The sequence below is a fragment of the Gracilinanus agilis genome, chromosome 1 (genome assembly GCF_016433145.1).
Source record: "Gracilinanus agilis isolate LMUSP501 chromosome 1, AgileGrace, whole genome shotgun sequence".
NCBI lineage: Eukaryota > Metazoa > Chordata > Mammalia > Didelphimorphia > Didelphidae > Gracilinanus > Gracilinanus agilis.
This window is the reverse complement of record NC_058130.1, coordinates 477,886,213-477,906,877: the sequence shown is the minus strand read 5'-3', so window position 1 is coordinate 477,906,877 and position 20,665 is coordinate 477,886,213. Positions and strand designations below refer to the sequence as shown.

General features: G+C 35.1%; 2 protein-coding genes across 3 annotated transcripts in view; one reads left to right on the top strand and one right to left on the bottom strand.

Annotated features, from left to right (window-relative positions):
- E2F5 (E2F transcription factor 5) overlaps positions 1–14,647 on the top strand; it is a 44,316-nt gene extending 29,669 nt beyond the window's left edge. Inside the window, exons 5-9 of the mRNA XM_044665809.1 lie at positions 4,368–4,432; positions 5,871–6,138; positions 9,501–9,521; positions 10,668–10,712; positions 13,829–14,647. Of these exons, the coding sequence (XP_044521744.1) occupies positions 4,368–4,432; positions 5,871–6,138; positions 9,501–9,521; positions 10,668–10,712; positions 13,829–13,938 (509 nt within the window). The 3' untranslated portion in view covers positions 13,939–14,647. The remainder of the gene's footprint in view (positions 1–4,367; positions 4,433–5,870; positions 6,139–9,500; positions 9,522–10,667; positions 10,713–13,828) is intronic.
- RBIS (ribosomal biogenesis factor) lies at positions 14,647–20,235 on the bottom strand. Of its 2 annotated transcripts, none has more exons than XM_044665810.1 (5): positions 20,124–20,235; positions 18,951–19,059; positions 17,288–17,401; positions 15,032–15,148; positions 14,647–14,750 (listed from the first exon to the last, which is right to left on the bottom strand). In XM_044665810.1, the coding sequence occupies exons 3-5, from the start codon at positions 17,396–17,398 to the stop codon at positions 14,682–14,684; spliced, it is 297 nt and encodes a 98-aa protein (XP_044521745.1). In that variant the 5' UTR covers positions 17,399–17,401; positions 18,951–19,059; positions 20,124–20,235; the 3' UTR covers positions 14,647–14,681. The 2 variants fall into 2 exon arrangements, with proteins under 2 accessions (XP_044521745.1, XP_044521746.1); XM_044665811.1 differs by lacking the exon at positions 20,124–20,235 and adding an exon at positions 19,490–19,544.
- Between the last annotated feature and the right edge of the window lie 430 nt (positions 20,236–20,665).

The window sequence follows — 20,665 nt, the reverse complement described above, 5'->3', positions numbered from 1 at the left end:
CAGTTTATGACATGGCAGTAGCACCATTTTTACATATAAAGTTCAGCACATTGCATTTCACTAAACAATCTTATCAGCAAATGTGTTTCAATTTATTCTCTAAGATTGAATGATAATTTTTAGCTCATAATTCTTTATTCATCGTCATAGCTTCAGAGTTTGTAAGGGAAAGGGACAGCAATACCACAGAAAATCTTATTAATCAATAGCTCAAAGAAGGTTCTTTAAAGAAATGATGCAGCTTAAAATAAAACTCCAAAGTAACTCAATTAAAAATTTTACATAAGTTCAAGGTTTCCTGTTATCTAGGCATCAGCTGTCACACTATTTTTAATTTAAAATATCCCTTGTTCTAAACTTCAGAACACCAGAAGGCACAAATGTGTTCATTGCAAAAACTTAAAAGAGTTTATATATATGTTATATAAGAGTATACAAAACTGAGAACTTCTTAATGTACAGTTGGTATTTTAATGTAAATTCTAAGTAATAGTATCAAAGTTATCTTTGGCTTATCTGTATTTTATTTTTATTTTATTTCTTAGAAAAAAAATTTTTCCTGTTACATGATTCATGTTCTTTCACCCCCCTCCCCCCCTCCCCCAGGCTAACCCGAATTTCCAAGACCTATTTCCAGATTATTGATAGTTGCACTGGGGTAGTCATTTAGAGTTTACTTCCCAAATCATGTTCGCATCAACCCATGTGTTCAAGCAGTTGTTTTTCTTCTGTGTTTCCACTCCTGTAGTTCTTCCTCTGAATGAGGGTAGCTTTCTTTTCCATAAATCCCTCAGAGTTGTCCTGGGTCATGCATTGCTGCTAGTACAGAAGTCTATTACATTCTATTTTACCACAGTGTATCAGTATCTGTGTACAATGTTCTGGCTCTGCTCCTTTCGCTGTGCATCAATTCCTGGAGGTCTTTCCAGTTTACATGGAATTCCTCCAGTTCTTTATTCCTTTGAGCACAATAGTATTCCATCACCAACAGATACCACAATTTGTTCAGCCATTCCCAATTGATGGGCATACCCTCATTTTCCAGTTTTTGCCACCATAAAGAGCGAGGCTGTAAATATTTTTGTACATGTCTTTTTTTCTATGATTTCTTTGGGGTACCAACCCAGCAATGGTATGGCTGGATCAAAGGGCAGGCAATCTTTTAGCGCTCTTTGGGCATAGTTCCAAATTGCCATCCAGAATGGTTGGATCAGTTCACAACTCCACCAGCAGTGCATTAATGTCCCAATTTTGCTACATCCCCTCCAACATTTCATTACTTTCTCCTGCTGTCATTTTAGCCAAAGAACTAAAAAGCTAGTAGAAATAATCAACAACTTTAGCAAAGTTGCAGGATACAAAATAAATGCACATAAATCATCAGCATTTCTATATATTTCTAACACATCCCAGCAGCAAGATTTAGAAAGAGAATTGCCATTTAAAATCACCCTAGACAAAATTAAATACTTTGGAATCTATCTACTAAAACAAACACAGGAATTATACAAACACAACTGCAAAACACTTTCCAAACAATTAAAACTAGATCTAAACAACTAGAAAAACATTGATTGCTCATGGGTAGGATAAGCTAACATAATAAAAGTTACCATTCTGCCCAAATTAATTTATTTAGTGCTATATCTATCAAACTACCAAGAAACCTTTTTACAGAATTAGAAAAAACTATAAACAAAGTTCATTTGGAAGAACAAAAGATAAAAAATATCAAGGGAAATAATGAAAAAAAAAAGTTAAGGAAGGTGGCCTAGCAGATATTAAACTATACTATAAAATAGTGATCATCAAGACAATATGGTACTGGCTAAGAAACAGAAGGGAGGATCAGTGGAATAGACTTGGGGTAAGTGACGTCAGCAAGACAGTCTATGATAAACCCAAGAGCCCAACTTTTGGGACAATATTTCATTATTTGACCAAAAACTGCTGGGAAAATTGGAAAATGGTATGGGAGAGATTAGGTTTAGATCAACATCTCACACCCTACACCAAGATAAATTCAGAATGGGTGAATGACTTGAATATAAAGAAGGAAACTATAAGAAAATTAGATGAACACAGAATAGTATACTTGTCAGATCTCTCAGAAAGGAAAAAATTTGAAACCAGGCAGGGGTTAAAAAAAGTTGCAAAATGTACAATAAATAAATTTGATTACATTAAATTAAAAGATTTTTGTACAAACAAAAACATTGCAACCAAAATCAGAAGGGAAACAACAAACTGGAAAAAGATCTTTATAACAAAAAACTCTGACAAAGGTCTAATTACTCAAATATAGAAGGAGCTAAATCAATTTTACAAAAAATCAAGCCATTCCCCAATTGATAAATGGGCAAGGGACATGAATTGGCAATTTTCAGATAAAGAAATCAGAACTATCAATAAGCACATGAGAAAGTGTTTTAAATCTCTAATAATTAGACAAATGTATTTCTTTTAGAGATGCTCTTTTCTGTGTATTTTTAATATTTTGTAGATGCTTTTTTTCCTGTGTATCTCCTTTATTACTACCCAGTTACTTCTAAAACAACCCCTAAATAGAAATTCTCTCATGTAACAAGTATAGTTAAGCAAAAGAAAACACTTTGGCCATTTCTGAAAATGCATGAATCATATTCGACACTCTCTAAGATTAGCCACCTCTGTTAAGGGGTAGACAGCATGCTTCTTCAGTTTTCTAAAGTTGTGATTGCTCACTACATTAATGCATGTTCTGAAGTATTTCAAAATCAAATTCTGGCTGCATTTATTTTGCTTGTCCAAAAGCTTTTCCATTTTATTTTATAGATTGAATTGGAAGGGACCTTAGAAGATCCAAAGTTCAAATCTCATTTTGCTGATCAGAAAACCGAGACTCAGTAGCTATGTCTTTTCCAAGTCATGTAGCTAGTATCTGAGGAGAAATTTGAAACCAGCTCTTACAAACTCCACATCAGATACCCTATTCTGTGTGCCATGTTGTTTCTCACTCTAATAAGAATTGTTCATTTTACATTTTATAATTACCATTATCCTTGCTTAGTTAAGAGTTGTTTCACTACTAGAGTTGTGAAAAGTATCACCTTCTTAATTTTTTAACATTGTGACCTTTTGTGTCTGCTTTGAGCTTATTTTGAGGTATTTTTTGAGAGATAACCTAATTTTTACAAGATTGTTTTCCAGTTTTCCCAAGAGATGTTGTCAGATACTCCTTTTTTTAAAATTTTTTTTATTATTTTAAACCCTTAACTTCTGTGTATTGACTTATAGGAGGAAGAGTGGTAAGGGTAGGCAATGGGGGTCAAGTGACTTGCCCAGGGCCACACAGCTGGGAAGTGTCTGAGGCCGGATTTGAACCTAGGACCTCCTGTCTCTAGGCCTGGCTCTCAATCCACTGAGCTACCCAGCTGCCCCTTTGATAGTTGATAACTGTGGGTTTATTAAACACTTGATTGCTTCTAGTTCTTGATTATTAAACTTATTCCATTGAGCAACTATCAGTTTGTTTTGATGGGTATTGCTATATCCACTTCAATTTTACTTTTATTATTTCCCCTGAGATTTTTGACCTTTTGTTTCACCAGTTAAGTTTTCTTGTTATTCTGGTTAGTACTGTAAAGTTGCCCCTGGGTAGTTTGGGTTAGTACTAAATTTGTAAATTAATTTTGGTCTAATTTTTCTGTTAGCACAGTTTAACCATAAGTGATTAAAATCTCTAAGTCTTCCTTTATTTCTCTAAAGAGAGTGTTGTTTGGTATTCTTATACCAAAACATAGAAAAAGAGTTGTTTTTTCTTTTATTCAAAGAACTCTGGAACTACATACTTTAAATATCTCTAGGATCTGTGATTTCATGGTCTAGATCAGTGATGGGCAAACTTTTTAAAGGGGGGGGCCAAAGGAAAGGAAATGCTCATCTATCAACTCTTTCGAAGTTTCATTGTATTGTATTCGTCAGATTAGGAATAATGTCGTGCAGCGGGATAGAACATTGTGCAGCGGGATAGAACATTTTCAGGGGGCCACATCTGGCCCATGGGCCCTAGTTTGCCCATTACTGGTCTAGATAAATGAGGTATATCCCAACCTCATCTGACTTAGATGGTCTTCAAGAGTCAGATATTTTATTACCCAAGAGACACACTGTTGGTGAGTTTCTCTGTTTAGCAAGACTGGTCCTTGAACAACAGACAACTACACTATAATTAAACCTTTCCTGGAAAGCAAGGCCATCAATGGATGTAGTAACTTTTTGGAATTGAAATAAATATACATATGATTAATGGGACCTAAATTTTAAAAAAATATATAAATACATACATATTCATATACATATATATATATTTTTTTTTCTTTACTTAGGGGATACACTTCTTGCAATTCAAGCACCTTCTGGTACACAGCTGGAGGTACCTATTCCTGAAATGGTATGTGTGAATGCAATATAATATTTCTGAAGAGAGAAATGTATTTTTTAAACAGAACATAAAGTTAGCATTTATAAAGAAATATTCAGGTTAACATGGTAAATCTAAAGATTATCTCCCTACATATCTGCATTTTTTCCATAATTACCAAATGAATGATTAGATTTGGGTGGGAAGTGAATGAGAGTCATTTCATATTTGACTACAAAGATATTTAGTATGATTTCTTTCTTCCAAAAGGGACTGTCAAAAATTTGATAATGATATAAGTAATGAACTGAAGGGTTAATAAAAATGATTAAGTCAATGAAAGATATGGCAATCTAGGCAGGGAGGAGGAGGAAAAGGAATGACAAATTTATGTAATAACATCTTATCCTAAATAATAATAATGATGACAACAACGAAGATGATGATCAAGATTTATATCACACTGTGCTAAATAAGCCTTTACATATGTATTATTTCATTTGATCTTCACAACCCTGGGAAGCAAATGCTATTTATCATTCCCATTTTATAGATGAAGAAACTGAGTCAGACAGGTTAGTTAAGTGACTTGCCCAGGGTCACCTACCTAATAAATGTCTAAGTCTGGATTTGAATTTAAGTCTTCCTGACTTCAGACTTCATCTTTTATCCAGTGTGCTGCTTAACTTAGGCAAATTTGAGTTTTCCTTTGGGTTTATTCCAAGGTGGGTTAAACTTGGTAAAAAATAACAGCGTAATTATATTGCTTATCCCATATTCCCTTCAAACTTAAATTGTCAATGTTAGGTCATAATGAGCTTTTAAAATCTCAATATATGTCTATAACATGCATGTAAATTGAAAAGTTTTATATTTACAACTAAGAAAACTTGTCTTTGGTCTCAGAATAAGAAAAAAGTTTGACTTATGAAAAAACAGTTCTCACTTAAGGTGATGTATACAAATAACTGTAAAGGGGGATTAGATTGTATGTGCCTCATTTTAGGAGCTCAGCTGAATACATCAGGATATTCAGATTTATTCATATTAGAGATGTAACATTTGGCAGAATTCCACATTCTAGAGCTTATAATCTTTTATTATTGTATAAGGCTACCTTTTAGCTACCTTTCATAGTAACACCTAATACTATATACTGCACATAGCCCTGACTTGGTAAATTCATTTTTGTGTGTGTGTTTGAACTTAGTTATTATCTCTACTAGCTTTGTTATATTTTGTATGTCTTAGGGTATTGTGAAAATGAGTATTTTTTCTTTCTAGGAAAATTGCCTTGCTACTAAATATATTTCTCCTTATCCTCCCACTTCATCTCTTTCTGAAAATAATATTAACATCAATCCCCCATTGATTGCTAGTGTGCTTTTGTCTTTTATTACAATATTACAATAAATTCTAAGATAATTAAAAATGTTTGTTTTTAAACAAAAATATTCCAACTTCTAAGGGCCAGAATGGACAAAAGAAATACCAGATCAATTTAAAGAGTCACACAGGACCTATCCATGTACTGCTTATTAATAAAGAATCCAGTTCCTCCAAGCCAGTGGTTTTTCCTGTTCCTCCACCTGATGACCTCACACAACCTCCTTCTCAAGTCTCAACTCCAGTGACTCCACAGAAACCTAATATAGAGACCCAGAATCTGCCTGAACAACACACCCTTACCATAGGTCAACATCTTCAGCAGACACCAGTTTCAGACACACCCTCAGGTAAGTTTGGAGCCTTTAAACATTTTTTAAAGGTAAGGCAAGAGGAAGAAGAGAGGCATCAAGAGCTTGGCAATTACCTTGACTTGTCATTTATAGTAAAATTAATTCATTATTTAAGTTACCTGAGGCATCTGAATACCAGATATTCAATAAACAGTTTATTAAATACTTTCTTGGGCTTATTTTTACACTAAACATTGTGCAAATTACAAAATAAGTATTAGAAACAGAACCCATTAATCAAGGAGCTTATTGTGTATTTGGGGAAGAAATATATACTTCATCCAAGTTTATATGTGAGCAGTCATATAATAGCCTAGATTTTACCTCTCTCGAAGAAATTCAGAGTAACAGAAAGATGATTGTTGCTCATGTTATTCTGTCCATCCAGTTTACATTTTCTGTATTCTCAAACTCCATAAAGAGAAACAGAAAAACTTTCCCCTCCTCAATTGAATGAAATCTTTAGGAACACTTAAAACTACTGAGATTTAAGTTCAAAGCTGATAGCAATCAAGACCATCAACTGTTTTGAAAACAGTAAGTCCTTTATATTATTATGAATGTTTCACAGATTTACTCAGTTTCTTTGGGTTTAGAAATGCTTTTCTCAGAGATGTACTTTGACTTTTCTGTGATGTAATAACTTCTGGAAGTGACGTGTATATTTAGTTGATTCAAAATTCAGTGACCCATACTTCAAAAAAGAATTAGGTACATAATTTGAGGATTTCATAGTTTAAGTGTTAATGGTTGAAGAATGCTTTGGGACCTTACCAATTGGAAATTTTGTTACTTCTAATGGTTTCCGAATGGGATGATAAACAAAGATATGTGCAGTTAGTTCTCTGAGGATAGAACATTAAAGGCTGGGACAATACCAACCATTCCCGTGATCTATTTAGAGAATTTCCATAAAATCTAGTATATTGCCTTATAGTTAGTATTCACTAAATCTGTTGCTTTCTTAATTTTAAGTATGGTTGATATTTGGTTCTCCCTTTTAACAGAGGACTGTAAATAATCTAAGACAGTTGTGTACATAATCCAAAAATCATGAATACCAGGTTATAGGATACATTTTTATATTTATAAATATGGATGTTATTAAATATTGTGAAAATTGGAAAAAATCCAAATGAGGAAGCTAATTGTTTTCCCCTGAAGTGAAGATGCTTGCTTCATTACTTCATTCATTCATTGATCCTATATTTAGTAAATGCTTATTACATGCAACCTTTTGGACTTCACTGTGGCAAAGTAGGAGGCATGGCTTCTTTCCTCAACTCAGACTTAATTGGTTAAACCAATGGAGAAAAACCAACAGAAAAATCATGAGAGTATATGTTACTTGCCTAGATGCAAGCAGTGAGTATTTTATGATTTCAAAAGTGAGGGAGATCATTTGTGTGCTGTTCTGGTCAGAGAAGGCTTCCAGGAAGAGGCTGTGAGCTGAGTAATAAAGGATAGGTAGAATGTGGTCAGACAGGTGGCGGTGGGGTGGAGTCAGCCCACTGGTTAGGGCATTCCAGGCAGAGGACACATCTTAAGCAAAGAAATGGATATAGGAATACCCATAACATACAAAGAACATCACACAGACAAACCTGGGCTAGGAAGTATCCTGACAAATGTTTATTAGGTATCTTTCACATGTAGTTAATTCAGTTTGAAAATAATAGAAAATAAAGCTGGAAACCTCCATTTGGACTAGTCTCTAATTTCTATAATATCTAATAAATGCTTGGTTAATGGGTGTATTTGATAGAATTCTGTCAGCAGTGAAGAATCATTGAAGATTTTTAAGATGATGAAAGCTGGGTTTAGCTTTGGTTATTTTGGCAGTAGACTATATGATGGATTGATGAATGTCAGAGCTGGAGATAGACTAATTAGATTTTTGCAGTCATAACTTTTTTTTTTTGGTAGCATTGAGGGATTTATTCCAAAGATTTTGTGGACTGAGTCATCAAGTTTTGAATTGATAAAATTAATTAGGTACTTCACCATTTTCTAATAGTAATGGGACCAGAGAGGAAAATAAATATTAGAGAGGGAGAGTTAGATGGGGGAGAAGTCAAAGGTGACTCAAAGTTAGAGGACTTTGCTGGGACAATAATGGGAGGAAGGGAATTCAGGAAATGGAGTCAGTTTTTCCAGAAAAGATAATTTCCTCAATTTTTGTTGTTATTCTGCCATATCTGAGGCTTTATGACCTTGTTTGGGATCTCGGCAAAGATATTGGAGTGGTTTGCCATTTCCTTCTTCAGCTTATTTACAGATGAGGAAACTGAGACAGACAGGGTTAAGTCATTTGCCCAAGGGTCACACAGGCATATTTTGAACTCAAGAAGATGAGTCTTCATGACTCCAGGGCCAGCACTCTCCCTTGCACCACCTACCTGCCCAAGACAGTTTTGTAAATTTTAAATTTGAGGCAATAGTGGAGTAGCCAGTAGAGTATGGCTAGAGATGGATTTAGGGCTTGCTCTGATTTAAGAGTTGATAGATGAAGCTGCTATGAGTTGGATTAATTCTTTAAGGAACTTTAAAGGGGCTAATCTTTGGGAATGCTGAGTTAAGCTGACAAAAGAGATAGGAATAATGAGAGGTATGTAGACTAGTCCTATGGATTGGGCTGTACCTGAATTTCCTATAGGACTAGAAGTCCCTGGGTTATTTTTAAGAATTAAGTTTCAAATAAAGTTGTGGGAAGTCCAATGGTAGTCCAATCCTTAGGGTTGTGAAACAAATAGTCCCTACCCTTCTAGATACTAATTCTAGTGGTGAGGAAGGGCTCATTAGCATTTTAAAGGCCTTTAAAAATCCTGTGGGAGCCATCTGGAACCTTTTTTTCTAGTTCTCCAGTTGTTAGCCTGGGGGGTTTCAACTGTGATAATGACTAGTCAAGTTTTAAAATCTGAGCAGCAGCAATGTTATTTCCCTTTTCATTTCCACTCAAGGAGATTATAGGCTGATTCTAGAACACAGGGCATCTTCCTTAACCTCATCTTTTAAAAAGAACAATCTGTAATCTCAAAACAACTTAAGGAACTTTTAGTAGATTTAAATTAAAGACCCATTTATTATGCTGAATGCTTTGGGATTTAGTTAGTGGTAGCAAACACGGGCCAGATTTAAGATGAACAATAATTGTCTAACCCATTTTTTTTCTACTCTGTAAAGACTGTAACTCACAGAGCAGTACAGCTCTGTCACCCACCCCATTCCAGACTTCCAGACTCAGTGCTGTATACCAATCTTGCGATGTAACACAGACACCCACTAACTCAAATGAATATCCCCCTCCCTGCTTCCTTTGGATGTTAATTGTGTTCTCAAACAAAACTCATTTGATATAGCAAAGATGGATGAACCTGGAGGTAAGAATCCATCCATTATATTTATTTCCCTCCCATTATTCTTATGCCTGAACAGGACAAAGGTACAGCCAATTCTTCAGTTTTACAATATGGGAGAGGAGATCCATAATAGAAATATGTAGATAATTAGTTTACTTATTAGCTTCTATCTCCACCAAACTTTTTTCTAGAACTAGTTGTTCTAGATTAATTAGTGTTGCTGCTTGCTGTTTGAATCTGATCTTTTCTTACTTCCTAGGCTACCATCCAGTAAGAGTGGTTAAACTCAATGAAGAGATGCTTTTGTATAAGAAATACTGCTACTATTGTAGGCAGGCAAGGAAATGAAGGAGAAAAGGGGAAAAGATGGTGGAAATCTGCAAACCAGGTCTAATTAGTTCTGGAAGTATGTTAGGGAGACTCCTAAGAATGGAAATAATTACCTGAAGGTAAAGAGACCCTAACAAGTCAGGAAAAGTACAATAAGCTGACATTTTAAAAAACAAAATTAGGTTTATCTAGATATCTCCAAAAGTGGAACTAGTCAATAATCCTTTACTGCATGTTTTCAATGTAGTTTAAAATTTTTTTCTTCTATGGAGGTGCCATGGATATCAATGAGAAGAGGATTTTATATCACTGAAGTATCTCATTCAACCATGTTAAAATGTTTAAAGTAGTGATGGGCAAACTGCAGGCCCCCTGAAATGTTCTATCTGGCCAGGGAACATCATTCCTAATCTGAGGAATACAATGAGTAGGATTCAATACAATGACACTTAAAAAGAGTTGCCTTAGAAACAGACTTACAGATAAGCATTTCCTTTCCTTTGGCCCCCTCTTTAAAAAGTTTGCCCATCACTGGTATAAAGGAATAACTTGTCTTATTGACATATTTTAATTCTTTAGTACATTTTTAGTTAGTGTTACTTGCATGATTAATCTGGACTTAAGTGAAGTAGAATTATCATTTTAAGAATAAGTTCACAGGTGAAGTAGTATTCTACTCTTCATTTCCATTTCATCTAGAACCCTAATCTTTTATCATCCTCAAACTGTTGATTTCCCAAAATATTACCAATTTTCAGTTGATTTATCAGCAAAGTTATAGCATTATCTTAAAATGACTTTTTGGATATAAACCTTTCATATGCTTTTGTTTGACAGGATCTATTAGTGGCGATATCATTGATGAATTAATGTCTTCAGATGGTAAGTAGCTCAAACTCATTTCTGCTAAATTGTTAATTTTCCAATAGATCTATAGAAGTAAACTAGTCCAAAAATTACTGTGAATTATTGACCCATAATGTTTAACTTCTAATTTAAGCTGATAGGGGCTAGTATAGAGATTCATTGGCTTAATATAATTCCAACAATTTTATATAGTGCTAAATCGATATTCATAGAGATACATGTTACATAAGATCAAACAAATAGATTTTCTTTTTTCCCCCCAAAACTTAGTATTTTATAAAATGTCAGATGTGGTCATGTCTTTTGGATTCTATGTAACCTGGAAAAATTTTAAATTCTAGAATTTTTTTCTGAATTGCTCAAATAACTATCACAATTCTATTTGTTCCCACTACATTACCAATCAAAATGTTGAGAATAAAAGCTTTAATTTAATTTGCATTCTTCTTATATTTGCTATTTCACTTTAAACATTTCTACTGCATCTTTCTCAGCTTCCTCATCCTTTCCTTTTTTTAAACAAAAAAATATAAATCAACAATTACTGACTTAGTAGGTATAAAAAAGTGATGTATACTTTTTAATCAAGCAGAAAAAGCTATAAACGACTTAAAATATTGCAAAAATGAGACATTCTTCCTGTTGTATTGTTGTTTCTGTAACAGTTACTGGCAATCATCACTCCTTTGGAAATCAAAAAAGCTAAATTCCTATATTTTAGAGAATATAATGAGAAAGATCAGTTAACTCATAAGTCTAAACCAAGAAAGAATTAAACTTGCCATTTATCTGAAATGTATACATAGATTCTTCTAATTTTGTACATTAGCATGTTTTGATAAACTATTTTATTTAAAACAAAAAAATTTCAGAATATTTATGATATTCTCATTGATGGCTACACAAGGAAGTGATACTATCTCCAATGGCTCTGGCAAACAGTCTTTCCCTCCAAAGTACATGACACCATCTTTCAAATAAAATTTCCATGCTTTTGCTTTGCTGAAATTTGTCATACTGACAGACTATTACATTATACTTGTGAAACAGGTTTGACACATCCTGTTCACTAACATCATCCCTAGAATTTAAAGGGTTTTCCACCATTTAGGGCTCTTCATTATCACTACTACTGGTGGTTAAATCTTCATTTGAGATTGTTGCATTAATATTTAATTGCTCTTTAAGTGATAACCATGTAGGGTCTCACACACACACACACACACACACACACACACACACACACACAGCAAGAATACTGGAGGCAATTATTAGGGAAGAGTAATTGTCATTCTATGAGGGACATTTCTCACATTTGCTTGACCTACTACCAATATTATTTATTGGTTCCAAGGCAGAAGAGTTGGGAAGGGCTAGACAGTGGGGGTTAAGTGACTTGCCCAGACAGCTAGGAAGTGTCTGAGGTCATATTTGTACTCAGGACCTCTGGGCCTGCTCACTGTGCTACCTCACTGTCCCCTGACCTAACTATTTGCTGACCATATGTGTAACTGTATTTTCAATTGTGAAGAACTGGAGATATGGAGGAAAATCAATAGCATGAGTCAATGAAATCACTGGGCAATTTAAAACACAGGTGAATAATTCCTTCCTAAGCTTGTAGGAGTATGTGTGCCATGTTTTCACCAATGCTACACTAGAGGGCATCCCAAGAGATTTGAGTTTTCCATTTAATTTCCATTGTGTAGTAAAGCACCCCCACTAGAAGTTAGAGAACATCAAAATATTTTTCTAAGTTTAAATACTTGTTAACATTAACTGCTCTTTGTTGCAGAATATTTTAAAATAATTTAAAAATCATAAATTACTATGCAAATATAAGACAGATTAATAAACCTGTGACCAACTTCTCCTAGAAGAGAAAATCCCCTTTGTCAATGCTGATTGTTGCCTTTTCTGCAGTTTAAATTCCTAGAGTTAAGGTCTTGAATTTAAGTAGTGTCAGAGGTTAAAGTCAAACCTGGCTTCCAAGACTAGTTTTCTCTCTTCACTAGGTCAAACAGCCTTTGTATGTACAAAGTGCTATTATATCACTTAACTTCCTAGATTTTTTTCCTTTTTAACAAAGTGAAATGACACTCATTTGTCCTTTGAAATTGTTAGTGCAGCATTTTCTGTTTTTTTAAAAGTAAAAGAATTCTTCCTTTATTTTAAACACCCCCAGTACTGGATAATTAAAAGCCTGAGATAAAAGTTAAAGACAGTTTTTGTGTTGTATTTTATGTTGTCGCAATAGTATTTATAGATAGTTTCTGTTCATTTTAACTAAGAGCTAGAAGGGACACTTCAGAGGCCCTCTAGTATAAACTCATTTTACATATGAAGAAATCCAGGCCTAGAGAAATTGACTTGTCCCCAGGTCACACAGAGATAGAATTTGAACTTGGGTTCTCTTGGCACCCTTTTGCATAGTACTGGACTGCCTGTTTCTCTGTGGATATGTAGATACATTTCACACTAATGCCCCCTTCTATTAGCTATCCAGAGGACAGTGAAATCAAAGTGCAAGGTTTTGGGACTCTGTTCACAGGTTCTATAAATGCCCCTTTGAGCCACAGTTAAACTGATACCTACGTTAGTTGAGGCTCATATTTGATATCTACTGAGGAGTAGGTGATGAAATACCAAGTTAGCAACTGATACCAAAATGAACCAGTGTACTACTCAGATGTCTGGTTTAGTAACATGTGTTTAAAATCAGAAAAGAACAGTTCACACGTTGCAAGTTCACATCAGGGTTACTGGGAGGAGCAGGAGGTATTGCTTTAAAAACAATTCATGCCCATGAAATAAAAATATAGCAACTGTAAATCTCCTATTATATAGCAAGGACTTGGTTTTCCAACACTTTTACTTACTGGTAATTAATCAATGCATCCTTCTTAGTAAAAAGGATAAACAGAACCGATTAACAAATTTGATCATTTCTAATTTCCTTTGTCAAGTAGGAAAGATCATGTGGCATGCCACAGAATGTGGTGGGGAAATGCTTTATTAACTTTCAAGTACTATGAAAGCTTGAACTAATCTTGTGTGTTGTATAGTCACATTTTGCCCTAACAGAACTGAAATTCTTGCTCCCCTTAAATCTGAATTTGTTCTTCTTACAGTGTTTCCTCTGTTACGGCTTTCTCCTACTCCTGCTGATGACTACAACTTTAACCTGGATGAGAATGAAGGCGTGTGCGATCTCTTTGATGTACAGATACTAAATTATTAGATTCCGTGAGAACTATTTGGCCTGTTATCTACCTCTAACTATATAACACCCTAAACTTCTTCATAACCTAAGTATTTAAAATAATGAATGTAACAACTTTTTAGTTCACTGACTGGGAATATTTTTCCTTTTGCTTATTTACTTCACAAAACTACCCAAAAGAACAAAAGGGATTTGATCTCTTCAGGGCAAAAAGTGACTTTGCAAGCTTGATTTTTTTTCCCCCAGAACAAAATTATAGTCACAGAATTGGGTGGGTGGGGATATTATGATGATGATGATGATCATCATCATCCCAAAGCCCTCTTATCTTATTTTCCCTTGTGTGGAAAACAATTTAATATTTAATAGCAGCCTTTTTAGGTCACTACAAAAATAAATGACCTAGGACACATCACTTAAAATATCATTTTATATCATTACTGCCACCAGCTGTTCATATTTTTCTTTGTCCTTCCAGTCTAATCCGTTTTTCACTGCCATTTGCAAAATGAAGGATATAAACTGATACATCGAATTGTTTCAGCGAACAAATTTTGTGAAGTGCCTTCTGTTTTAGCACTTTAAGTTTTTCATGTTTTGTTGACTTCTTGACATTCCACTTTCCTAGATTTTAGGAAAGCTCTTTCTAAGTAGTTTGCATTAAAACGTGCCAATGCCTGTACATTAACAAGATTTTTAAAAAAAAAATAAAATTGTACAAACATCAGTTTTGTTGGTCCATTTTATAGAATCCAAATACATTACAACTGAGCCATTAATCTTGTAGCATCATCCACACTAATTGTTTCGCCTTCAGAATGCTGAGAAATCTAAGGGGAAAAAAATGTTTCATTATTGTCAGATAAATTAACCTTTATACATATTTTCAATTTAGTTATCTAATTTAGTTTTTTGCCTGTAGACATTGCTTTAAAGTTTAAGTGTATAGAACATAATATTTATCCTCTAATCAATCATTTAAATCATCATAAACAGTTAAGTAGCAAAGTCTTTAAATTTCAGCTTTAAAAATTTAGAATGAAAAATGACTGGAATTTAACTCAAATTTTTTTGATGCATAATGGAAGTCAATATGGTAAATTAAACTTACTGGATGCCTTGGTAGTGGTTCAAGTGACAGCCTTTTTGAGAAGTGTGCAAGTTCTTTTTGGATATCTATAAATACCTTACTTGCAGTTCTAACTTTGTCTTCATTCACAATGTTTATCTTTTAAAGAAAAGAAAGAAAGATTTAATACTCAAATCTAAATTTGAAGTGTATTTGCACTTTGCCACCTTAGGTAAAGAACTAAGACAATTATCTGGAATAACTCATAACAAAAGTACTGTTGGCTCAATTATGTGCATATTTTAAACAAAAGCAACCTATAAGTGAAAAACTATATATCACTCATTTCTGCCATTTGTTTTTATAAATATACATTTCTTCCTGCTCTGAACATTTAGTAATATTTTGGCATATTTCCTGTTATTTAAAAAAAAACAACAAAAAACAAGCATGGCCAAAGAAAGTGTTGGTTTGATTTAACAGTAGAAGGAATTAGACATGTCAATTAATACAAATATTTTTATTATAATTTTTACTAAATTTTAATCTTATCTCTACTATTTTCTGTGCCATAAGGATTTTTTAAAAGGCAAAAACACTATCTGGGTTCTTTAAAGTATTCTTTAAATTCCGGTCCTTTTTAAAATTTTATTAATTTTTTTATTTTTAGAAAAATTTTCCATGGTTATATGATTCACCCCCTCAAGCTTCCCCCCCCCCAATAGCTAATTCGCATTTCCACTGGTTTTAACATGTGTCACCAATCAAGACTTATTTACATATTATTGATAGTTGCATTGGTATAAATTCTGGTCCTTTTAATGTAGACTGTCATTAAGAAGTGATAGCACTAATTTCAAACCATCAATTAAAACTTTGTCCAAAGGAAAAAACTAAAGTAATTTGAGTTATTTTGAAGTAAAAAGCATTGAGATTCACACAACACTTAAATAGTTAGCTAAATTCAAAAGTTCCCTACAGCTGCTCAAATTGGTTAACTTTGCCTGGCATAGTTGCTAAGAAAAGACAGTGAACTAACTCCTCAAGAACAGTGACTTAAGGGGCAGCTGGGTAGCTCAGTGAATTGAGAGCCAGGCCTAGAGACGTGAGGTCCTAGGTTCAAATCTGGCCTCAGCCACTTCCCAGCTGTGTGACCCTGGGCAAGTCACTTGACCCCCATTTGCCTAGCCCTTATCACTTGTCTGCCTTGGAGCCAATACACAGTACTGACTCCAAGACAGAAGGTAAGGGTTATTTAAAAAAAACAAACAAACAAACTAGTGACTTAAAACCTTTCTTTGTGAAACAGCTAGGTGGCTCAGTGGATTGAGAGCGAGGTCTAGAGATGGGAAAGTCTTGGATTCAAGTCAAACCTCAGACACTTCTTAGCTGTGTGACACTGGGCAAGTCACTTAACACTGCCTAGCCCTTAGCACTCTTCTGCCTTGGAACCAATATGCAGTATTGATTCTAAGATTAAAGATAAAGGTTTTAATAAAAATTAAATGAAATTTTAAGAAAACCTTTTTTTGTACCCCTAGCTAAGCTTAGCATAATTAGCATTATGACATATAGCAGGCAGGCACTTAATAAATGTTTATTGGCTGACTTCTGAACAAGATCAATTGTGTGTGTGTGTGTGTGGGGGGGGAGTGTTAACCATAAAGATTTAAATCATAAATAGTACTACTAAGCAGATAGGTCTTTTTATTGGCATTACATTAGAAACTGAAAAAGTATCTTCAAAAGACTTATGACTATCCAACAAAAGAATCTGCTTAACTATTTAACAGTTGAGGTTGTAGAAAATATCCTCTTCATCACATCTTTTAAAAAGGTAAACATACTTCAGTGTATATACTAAAAGGTTAAAGACAATGGTCTCATATGTAACTAAATATTCAAGTCAGTACATAATGTCAGTATTGTAGCAAAGGAAGGTAAAAGTGGATTTCCATCTTTTGGGAAATGGCTGAACAAATTGTAGTGTTTTAATGTAAGAAATTTATTACAAACACAGTAAAAGAAACAAATCAGGAAAAAATTAGCAAAACTGAATGCTGTAAATTATAAGGCCTAATCAAATCTTCCTTTTATTGAAGAGGTGAAAATAGAGTGCTGCACATACTGTTAAGATTCTGTTAAATTTGTTTATCTCGATTTTTTGTTTTAATTTTGTTCTTAAGACTAAGAAATTCCTAGTGCTTTAAGACACATGACTTGGCTTTTGAAAACCTCTTGCATCTGCCCTTAAAGAAATGAGGATTGTAAACAAAATTACATTTTATCAACACTCACCTTCTTAAGATTAGTGGTGACTGGTTTTGCTTTGTTTTTAGCTTTCAGATTCTTGCTGGCAATATGAAATACATTCTTGATCTTCTGCCCTTTCCCTTTGTTCTTCCCCATTGCCTAAGAAAATACAAAAATAGAGTTCTAAGCTGTCCAAGTTTAAAACTGAAAACCAATTTAAAAGTTCTCTTATGCATTTAGAGTGCCAAGTCCAAACTTCTAGAAGTAATCTATTTATGATCATTTCTTAAAGTTGTTTCTAGAACATATACTTAAAAGGCAACACTTGGTACAATTCTAAAAAGGCAATTTACTACCTAATACTCAGAAGAAAATGTTTGGATTCTTGCTTTCTTTGCTTTAACTGATACTACACTAACTGAAAAAGACACCACATCTTTTCCCCAAATATGTCTTAACTACTCTCAGTAAGGAAACACTAGGCAGGATTGTTGAATCATCCAACATTCATCAAACAAGGTCATCTCATAATTGTTTTTGTTACAGGTGAGGGGAACTGAATTATTGGAAAGGGCTACTGAGTATTTCTGAAAATGTGATATAAAAACAAAATGCATTAATATAATTTACTTCTCTGTTCATCTCATACTACCTCCTTATTGTATACTTCTCCATGGACCCCTAAAGTTCAACATGATCCATTTATTCTTATTCTTAATTTCACTGTTGAAACCTCTCAGTCCAGTCAAACTGCCCCACCTGCTGCTGTTCCCTCAGGCTCCATATTCCATCCACTGCATGCCTTAGCAGAGGGAGTTTCCCATATTTGGCATGCACTCCTTTTCTCAAATCTACAACTTAGAATCTAGTTTCTTTCAAGGTCATTATTCTATTTTTAGTTCTCATTTATGAGTAAATTCCTTTCTTATTTTGATCAAAAATCTGCCAGCATGTAACCAGTAAAATGGTTCTCTTGTGCTACAGAGAATAAATCTATCCTCGCCTCTACTTGACAGTCCCTTCAATTATTTTGACAACTATATGAAGTTTTCTTTTTATCCATTTAAATCCTTTTCCATCTTTAAAGATCTACTCCAAGTCTTATCTTGTGAAATTTTCCCTAGATAATCAGCTCACAGTGATTTCTCCTTTTAAGAGTTCTATGGCATTTTAATACCCATATCTATTTTTCTATTGACATTAATTTCATCCACAGATTAATGTTTAGCTTTTAAAGCTCTTTATAACGTGGTCTCTTTTTGCTTTTCCAGTCTTCTAACATTTGAATCTCCTCTACTTTCTCTATGATCCAGTGAGACATTTCAAACAAGACACTCTATCTTCCAAATCTGCACATTTTCACTGGCTGCCTCCATGCTTGGAACATTTCCCCCTCCTTGTCTCCGCTTTGTGGTTTCCTTCAAGTCTTGACTAAAATCTTATCTTCTACAAGAAGTCTGTTCTGGTCTCCTCTTTAGATGACCTCTGATTTACACCAATATGTATCTCACAAGTATATAACTGTTTCCAGGCTTTCCTCTCTCAGAAAGTCAGTTTTCAGGGCAAAGACACTTTTGCCTTTCTTTTTATCCTCAGCATTTAACAATGCTTGGCAAATAGTAAGCCCATAATTAAAATATTTTATTGACAGTTTTCATGAGAAACTTATATAACCTCAGGAAAAATATGAAGCTCGAAAAGTATCTACCTGGTGCTTGTTCACTGATCATCCAAAAACAAGATGGCCTTAATGCTCCACTTTCTGTGTACCCTGGACTCCAATAGTTATCTCAATCAGTTCAACAATGCAGCAATTCCTGAAAAAAAATAAAGATGTTAACAAACATTTAGATATTATGAACTCTATTTCCTTCCTTGTTCAAATGGACTCATATTCTTGTAAACATGTAGGCAAAAATAACTATCTTCCTATTCATTCAAAGTTTGTACTAAAGCCACCCAAACTAAAATGTTGCAGAAACTTCAAGTATATACTTTTGAACAGATTAAATGAGGGAAGGAAACTGAGAGGGCCTAGAATTCACCAGGCTTCAGAGGTGGGTATTGGAAAATAAATTAGAGATGAAAAAACCACGCGAGCTTCTGTTCCAGTTGCTTAATGTCGGGATAAATTAGAAATTCCAAGGTCTTCAGGTGCTCGTTTGTAAAAAGGGAACAGGCTAATGCTATCAGAAAGGATTCGTTGCCACTATTCAACACTTCTATAATACAAAACCTGTAACTCACATGTTTATCCTGCATCGTTCATTTTATATAGATCTTCCTTGAAACAAGGTTCAAAGCAATTCAGTTGGCCTATTGTGGAAAAGAAAAATCAAACGCCCCCCTCCCCCCTCCCAAAACTCACAATGATCACCAGTAGGTGGAAAACTCCAGTTCATTTGGAAAAGTTGCCTAGGCAACTCCTACTGGTGACATCAAGAGGGTAAGAGGTCGGACCACCTACAAAAATGGTGGAGTCCTGTGTCATTTGAGGATTAAAATGTATCTGGTGGTCAGTTTCGAAGGTGGAGGAGAGTCGGTCAAGAGCCTAAGAAAGCTACGAGTAAAGCAACGTAGAAACGTTTGCTGACACCATTTTGGTAGATTTGCCAGCCCGACCAGGGTTGTTTGTTGTTTTTTTTTTTCCTTCTAGGGTAAGCCAGATTGGCCAAGAGTTTCAATTTCTTCCCGTGTGAAACAAGGAAGTCGCATCTGCAGGGTCCAAAGAGCTACAACCCAGAATCCCGGCGGTGGCGCGGGGTCCGCTACCGGCGCCTGACTCACACGTGGAATGTCATACATAATGCGATACAAGGGAAGCCTCCCGGAACACAAGTTTCCCCCCCGCTCCCAGTCAAACATCAAGCCCCTTACTGACCCGCAAATCGCTTCCCGGGGGCCGACGCTGGAGAGATAGGCATTGCCACGCGCAACTTGGCCACCTCGAGATGACGTACGCAGCATTCACGGAAAACCCAGGCCGCACGCGAAGATGAGGCCCCGCCTTCCGGAAGAGGCTAAGTCCCGCCCCCAGGAGAAAGCTTCCGCTCTGTCCAGCCCGCCCTCAAGGGTGCTGCCGCTTTAGCCCTGCTCCACGGATGCAGCCGCTCTACCCAGCCACGCCCCTGCCCCAGGAAGTCTTGGAGAATCCAAGTACTGGAAGCCTTCGTATGCTTCCCGGAAGGGGGCGTACTTTACTAGAAAGCAGCACAGCGTTTCTGAATTCAAACACTTCGGATGGGGCACAGCCCGGGAGCGTGATTGACATTCTCTGATTGAACTGAAGGTGGCGCTGCTGCCCTCGCATAGTGCCTGGGTTTTTGCATTTGGCTACTGAAAAGAACAGGGAAAGAATTTTTTTAAAAGGACAGGGAGAGTCTTCTAGGTGTTTTCAAGGGCCTGGCAACTAAAATGGGAAAT